Source organism: Heteronotia binoei, chromosome 21 (assembly GCF_032191835.1).
Source record: "Heteronotia binoei isolate CCM8104 ecotype False Entrance Well chromosome 21, APGP_CSIRO_Hbin_v1, whole genome shotgun sequence".
Lineage (NCBI taxonomy): Eukaryota > Metazoa > Chordata > Lepidosauria > Squamata > Gekkonidae > Heteronotia > Heteronotia binoei.
Window position 1 is genome coordinate 147,462,154 of NC_083243.1, and position 7,086 is coordinate 147,469,239.

The following is a 7,086-nucleotide window of genomic DNA, read 5'->3' on the forward strand; positions in this document are numbered from 1 at the left end:
TGGTAAGTTGCAGTACTGCAGTCCAAACTCTGCTCATGACCTGAGTTCGATCCCAGCAGAAGCTGGGTTCAGGTAGCTGGCTCATGGTTGACTCAGCCTTCCATCCTTCTGAAGTCAGAAAAACAAGTACCCAGCTTGCTGGGGGGAAAGTGTAGATGACTGGGGAAGGCAATGGCAAACCACCCCACAAAAAGTCTGTCATGAAAACATGATGCAGTCACCCCAGAGTTGGAAACGACTGGTGCTTGCACAGGAGACTACCTATACCTTTTACAATCACTGTAATGTAATGTAATATAAAGATGCCACTGGACTCGATCTTTGTTCTACTGCTTCAGACCAACACGACCAACACTGGATCATCCTGTGAAATGATTATCTATGAAAGATAATGGATGTGTTTTGTCATAACCACTCAATGGGTAGTGGCTCAATGTATGCCTGCTTCAGACCATGGCAAGCAGCCCATGGCAAGCGAGATGCCACATGGTGAATGTAGCGCAGATCAGCATTTTGTACTTAATCACAGTCTCTTGGAAAGTACTGAGTAGCAATTCAGATTTGAAAGGAAATCTCTGTTGATCTATGCTGACATGAGGCCATACAGAACTAATAATAATTTTAGTTATTTTAAAGACTTTTCTGTGTGTTCTACAGGGAGATGAAGAAGCAAGCTTAGGGTTACCTATTAGCCCTTTTATGGACCGCCATTCTCCTCAACTGGCAAAATTGCAAGAATCTTTTATTACTCACATTGTTGGTCCCTTATGTAATTCTTATCATGCAGCTGGCTTGCTCCCAGGCCAGTGGATTGACAAAAAAGAAGATAACATGGAAAGCACTGATGAATATTATGATGCAGAAGAATTAGATAGTGAATATGATGAACTAGAAGATATTGGCACAAGTAAGATGAATATTTGTTTGAACTAGATTTGGATTCAGTTTCTTGTATATTTGTTTATTTAATTCATTTGTAGCCTTCCTTTCTCTCCAATGGTGACCTAAAGCAGCTTGCATGGTTCTCTGCTTTATCCTCACAACAACCCTGTGAAGTAAGGTAGGTGGAGAGAGTGTGATTGGCCCAAGGTCACCTAGCAAGCTTCCATGGCACAAGTGGGTATTTGAATCCATGCCTCCCATCTACTCTTAGCACTGCACCACACTGGCTTCTGTTAGTATTTTGAGTATGTTTGGCAGTTGCTCATTGTAGAAAATATTTCTATGAAAATTTCCCCCTCTCCCACTACCACTGTCCCTACCACTGTTCATCGTTATGGCTTCTATGCTGTTACCCAAAATAGTCTGGTAATTAATTCATTGCTTGATTTGGGGGATTTTGTTAAGCCAGAGGGGATAACCTGAGATCTTTTCAGGTTGGGTCCCTCAGGTAGGCAGGTCCCTCAGGTAGGCAGGTCCTCGGCCATATAGGGCTTTAAAGGTAATAGCCAGCACTTTGTAACGAACCCGGTAGGTAACTGGCAACCAGTGCAGTTCGTGTAGCCCCGGCTGTATGTGCTCCCACTTCGGGAGCCCCAATATCAGCCTAGCCGCCGCGTTCTGCACCAGCTGTAACCTCCGGGTTCGGCACAGAGGTAGCCCCATGTAAAGGGCATTACAATAATCCAATCTTGAGGTGACCATTGCATGGATCACTGTTGCTAGGTCCCGGCGCTCCAGGAAGGGAGCCAACTGCTTTGCCCGCTTCAGATGGAAAAACGCCGACTTAGCAGTGGCTGCTATCTGGGCCTCTATTGATAGTGAAGGCTCCAGTAGAACTCCCAAGCTCTTGACCCAGTGCGCCGCTTTCAGAGGCACACCGTCAAAAACTGGGAGAGGCATTTCCCTCCCCAAGGCGCCGCGACCCACTCAAAGGACCTCTGTCTTCGTCGGGTTCAGCTTCAGCCCACTCAGCTTAAGCCAAGTTGCCACGGCCTGCAATGCCAGGTCCAAATTCCCTGGAACGCAGTCAGGCCGGCCATCCATTAGCAGATAGAGCTGGGTGTCGTCTGCATATTGGTGACACCCAAGCCCATACCTCCGGGCAATCTGGTCAAGGGGGCACATATAGATATTAAATAGTATCGGGGAGAGAACTGCTCCCTGCGGCACCCCACAATCAAGTGTGTGCCTCTGGGACAGCTCACCCCCAATTGCCACCCTTTGTCCCCGACCCTCGAGGAAGGAGGAAAGCCATTGTAGGGCTAGCCCCCCAACCCCTATGTCGGCGAGGCGGCGGGTCAGTAGCTGATGGTCGACCATGTCGAATGCGGCTGACAGATCTAATAGCATCAGCACCGCCATGCCGCCTCGGTCCAGATGCCGCTGGAGGTCATCTACCAAGGCGACCAGCACTGTCTCCGTCCCATGACCCGGACGAAAGCCGGACTGGCAAGACATAACCAATCGGACTGGCAAGACCTTAACCAAGACATCAACCTTCCAGTGTTCCTCCCATCCCCAGTGTCCCCATCGGAACAAACATTACATACTTTAGATGTGTGGAGGGCACTTTTTTATTTAAAAAGGACCAGAAATACAGGAAAGAGAAACTTATATGTTTCAGGTGGTCAAATAAAGGGAGAGCCATGTTGACACAGTCTCTCTCTAGATGGGTGATTCTGGCAATCAGAACAGCTTATGCTGAAGCTAAGGTGTCTTGCCCCATTCCTCTGAAAGCTCACTCCACAAAGGCACAGGCTTCTTCTGCAGTGTTCTGAGCCAGACTTGCTCAGGAGGACATTTGCAAAGCAGCAGCATGGTTCGCTCCTTCAACATTTGTCAAACACTATTTGATGGTTATGGACTGCAGAAATGAAGCTGCAGTGGAAAGGCAGTGTTACAGGTGATGTTTCATTGATCAGCCCACACCCTCAGGAACTAATAGCAAAGGGGTTATGGACTAGGAAAGAGTCTGCCCATCATATCTATTAGAATTGAGAGCCATCAAAGTCAGCTTGCTGTTCTCTGATGTGGGATAGCACAGAAGCCATGATGATGAAAACAGGGTAGCACTTACCTGTAACCAGGGCTTTTTTGTAGAAAAAGCCCAGCAGGAACTCATTAGTAAGTGAGGCCACACGTCTGACATCACCATCACCATATTAGGCCACACCTCTGACATCACCAAAAGTGCTATAATATCTTTTTTGAGGTGTGGTAACCAGAGTAGTACTGTGTACTGCCATGCAGCCAGTATGTTGAACAAATGCAGCCAGATTTTATACAAGAGATACGGTTCCCAACAGATTCTGTTTCATCATCTGCTAAGACTTCCTAGTGTTTCAACAATTTTTTTTTTTTAGTTTCAAGACTGAAACTCTGTGCAAATCCACTCCAGCTCTGTGAGGGTCTGCCTTTTGTCCTGTTAAGACCACAGAAGTAGCATGTTATCAAGTACAGGCTGAAGGTGGACAATGTTAAGGAGATGGATCCATTAATAGTGATACTGCAGGTGTAAAAGAGGGTAAAATAGGAGGTGACAGGATGATGAAGATACCTTTAAGACCAACAAAGTGCACACAAAAGCTCATACCTTGAATAAAACTGTGTTGGTCTTAAAAGGTGCCAATGGACTCAAAATTTGTTCTACTGCTTCAGACCAACATGGCTGCCAGGGTGATGACAGGACAACTTTATGTGTACAGCCTTCAGTGTGCATGGAACTGTCTCTTTCAGTGGTATGACAATGACAATTGGTATGACTGTACTCAGTGGTATGACAATACTCAGTCACAAGAGCCAGCATGATGCAGGAAAGAAAGAAAGAAAGAAAGAAAGAAAGAAAGAAAGAAAGAAAGAAAGAAAGAAAGAAAGAAAGAAAGAAAGAAAGAAAGAAAGGAAAAGACAAGCAGGGAAAAAGAAATATTGACAGAAAAAAAGAGTGGGAGAGTGGAAAATAAAACGAATAGACAGAGAAAAAGAACGTCTGACAAAGAAAAATGAATGAAAGGGGGGAGAGAGTTGGAAAAAGAGAGAGAGAGTGGAAAATAAAGCAAATAGACAGGGAAAAAGAAAGAAGAAAGAAGGGGGAGAGTTGGAAACAAATAGAGATAAAGAAAGAAAGAGAAATGAAATAGGAAGGAAGGAGAAGGGAGGGAAGAAGTAAAAGAAAGGAGGGGGGAAAGGAAGAAAAAAGAGAACAAATGGAAAAGAAAAAAAGAGACAGAGAATGGGAGCAGCTCACCTGTAAAACTGCTGACTCTCAGGAAACCCCGTGGAGTCCTGCCGGCGTGCACGACATTGGGAGGCCCCCGCGCAAGCGGGGCTGGGCCCCCAGAGTCCTGCAGGCGCGCACACCTTTGGATGCCCTGCGCAGACGCGGCTGGGTCCCCAGAGTTTTGCCAGTGCGCATGACGTTGGGAGGCTGCCCAACAAATGCTGCTCAGCCCTCTAAGCCCTGCCAGCCATCTGAGAAGCTGAGCCAGAATACTGGCTTAGGCAACCGGAACACATCCCTCCCACCTTTTCCTGCTGTGGGCTGCCGACCAAGTAAAGGTCTCCTCATGGCAGTGAAGGGAACTGAGGAAGGAGTGCTTGTCCCACCTCCAGGGCCAGTGTGGGAGTAGGCCAGATAGATGGCTGCCTAGGGTGCCACCTGGCCTACAGGGGCGCCACTGGGTCCCCTTCCCCCCACCCTGCCACTCTCACCTTCCCAGGTCTGTGCTCTCTTGGAGCTCACTTTTGCTTGCAAGGAAAGTGGGCTCCGAGGAGAGCACATGCCACTGTGCCACTGCTGCCTTCCCAGGTCTGTGCAGACCTGGGAAGGCAAGAGTGGCACAGTGGCATGTGTTCTCCTCGGAGCCCACTTTCCTTGCAAGCAAAAGTGGGCTCCTAGAGAGCACGTGCCACCCCGCTGCTCTCACTTTCCTGGGTCTGTACAGACCCAGGAAGGTGAGAACGGTGTGGTGGTGGTGTGTATGCGCCTCAGAGCCCACCTTTGGTGGGCTGAGGAACACACAGGCTACGCCCCACCCTGCCCTCGACTTCCCAGATCTGCCTGGGAGGTGGGGCCTAGGGACCAGGAACCCTGGCACTGGCCCTGCCCCCCTCTGTCACATTTTGGGCAGAAAAGGGATCCCTGCAGACAGGGAGGTGGCATTCCTAGAGCCTAGAAACTCCTTTAAAAGCTTGGAAGCTCTTCACCACAGCAGGCCTGCAATCTTGCAGTTCCCTATGTGTACCTGCACAGAAAGCCACTTGATGAACAACAGTTACAGGTAAGTGCAACCTCATTTTTCTCATTCCAGCTTTACCAGAAGGCTTATCATTTTTCAGTTCAAACTTATTGGCTGTTCCTCCCTTTTCTTAGCCTATCCTGTTTCCCACTTAACTAAAATAATAACTGAAAGTGTATTCATATTCATAGTCTCATTCAGATGGATTAAGTAGTAGCACATTAGTGGATGTTTGGATTTAAATTAAAAGGAATACTTGTTTTATGCTGAACATTATTTTACCACATCATGAAATAGAATTATTAAAATTTGGGACTAGGTTTTAAAAGTTGATATTCTGCTTCCCTTTTTTCAGAACCACAATTTAAAAATAGACAGCGAATATTTTGTCAGCTAATGTACCATTTGAATGAAAATCACAAAATATGGAAGAAAACGCTTGAAGAAGAAGAGCTAAATAAATCTGGAGAGAGTAAACAGTCAGAGAACACATTGTTTTGCAATACAGATGAAATTCAAGTTATTGAGGAAGCAGATGAAGAAGAAGAGCGACACCAAGAAGTAAAAACAGTCTGAGGCGTTTTCAGAATGGTATATAGGATGGTTTCAGAAAGAACATATTTTCACAACACTGACTAAAGAATGACACAGTTGATAAAACTAAAAAAAGATCTGATTACTGTGAGCAGACATTTATTTCTCTGGCAGTATTCCACTCCTATGCACTTCCATCACATGGAATTCAAAAACTTTATTTGGGAATTTACACTCAATGAATGTTTTTTAAAAAAAATTAAAAAGAAATATATTTACTGAACACTGTGTTCCACAATGCAAAGATTTTATATACAACTTGATGTTTAAATACTGTTTAGTTGCCTTGTTGAAAACAGCTGTTTATCACTAGTGGTATTTAGGGGGGGGAGTTTGGGGGGACCTCAGCTACCAAAGTCACCAGAACATTTTGCTTATGGAGCTATGTAGTTAAACACCTTCAGTGTTCTGGAATTCGTATTTTACTTTCAATATGAATTTCAAATTCACTGTGCCTATCGATTAGTATGAATGTTGCAGTTCAAACTTGTTTGGTCTTAATGCAGTTATCTTCAATTAATTTAACCATTTGATGACTGCGACCAGAATAACTGGGCTTTGTGGTTAAAACTGAATCCCATGTGCATCTGTTTGATGCTTTTAACTGTTGTGCATAACCTGCCATTTTATTTTCTAAAAATGTTCAGGTTTCTGGTAAGTATTCACGTTGCCTTTTTCCTGTTCTGTAATATAACATTAAAGCTATTTCAACATTTTTTGATAATGAAGGGATTCTGTTATTTTAGTAATAATAATAGACATGTTCTGTTCTTACTCAGGATTCATGTTTAGAAACATGACAACGAATTTTGTATTTCCAATACTGTGCTAATGTTAGATAGTTCATGTAAAAAAAGATAACCCATTTACTCTTTGTACATAAACTTTTAAAAAATTAAAAGATTATTTTCTGTAAATGACTTGTTTTTAAAAAATCAAGCACATTTTTCTTCTCTTCACAAAACATTCTGCATATAAAAATTCATATAGTGGTAACTTCCCAGACAGTATGTATGTATTTGTTTGTTTGTTTGCCATGCCAACAAGGACCCAAAGCAGCTATTTTGTTCTCCTCTCTGTTTTATTCTCACAATAACCCTGTATGGCAGGCTAGGCTGAGAATATTTGACTGCTCAAGGTCAGCCAGTAAGCTTCAGTGGCAGCGTGGAGATTCAAACCTGTTTCCTACATCCTAGTCCAACACTCAATTCACTATTCCATGCTCACTCTCACACTACACTGGCTTTCATTTTTTTAGACTGAAAAAAATTATGCATTACTATATCACCTTTAAATCTGTCACAAGTCCCACACT

The 7,086-nt window shown here is 44.3% G+C and overlaps 1 protein-coding gene across 1 annotated transcript in view; it reads left to right on the top strand.

Annotated features, from left to right (window-relative positions):
• PDE3B (phosphodiesterase 3B) overlaps positions 1-5,938 on the top strand; it is a 137,645-nt gene extending 131,707 nt beyond the window's left edge. The window contains exons 15-16 of the mRNA XM_060261334.1: positions 658-907; positions 5,533-5,938. Of these exons, the coding sequence (XP_060117317.1) occupies positions 658-907; positions 5,533-5,753 (471 nt within the window). The 3' untranslated portion in view covers positions 5,754-5,938. The remainder of the gene's footprint in view (positions 1-657; positions 908-5,532) is intronic.
• Positions 5,939-7,086: the final 1,148 nt, after the last annotated feature.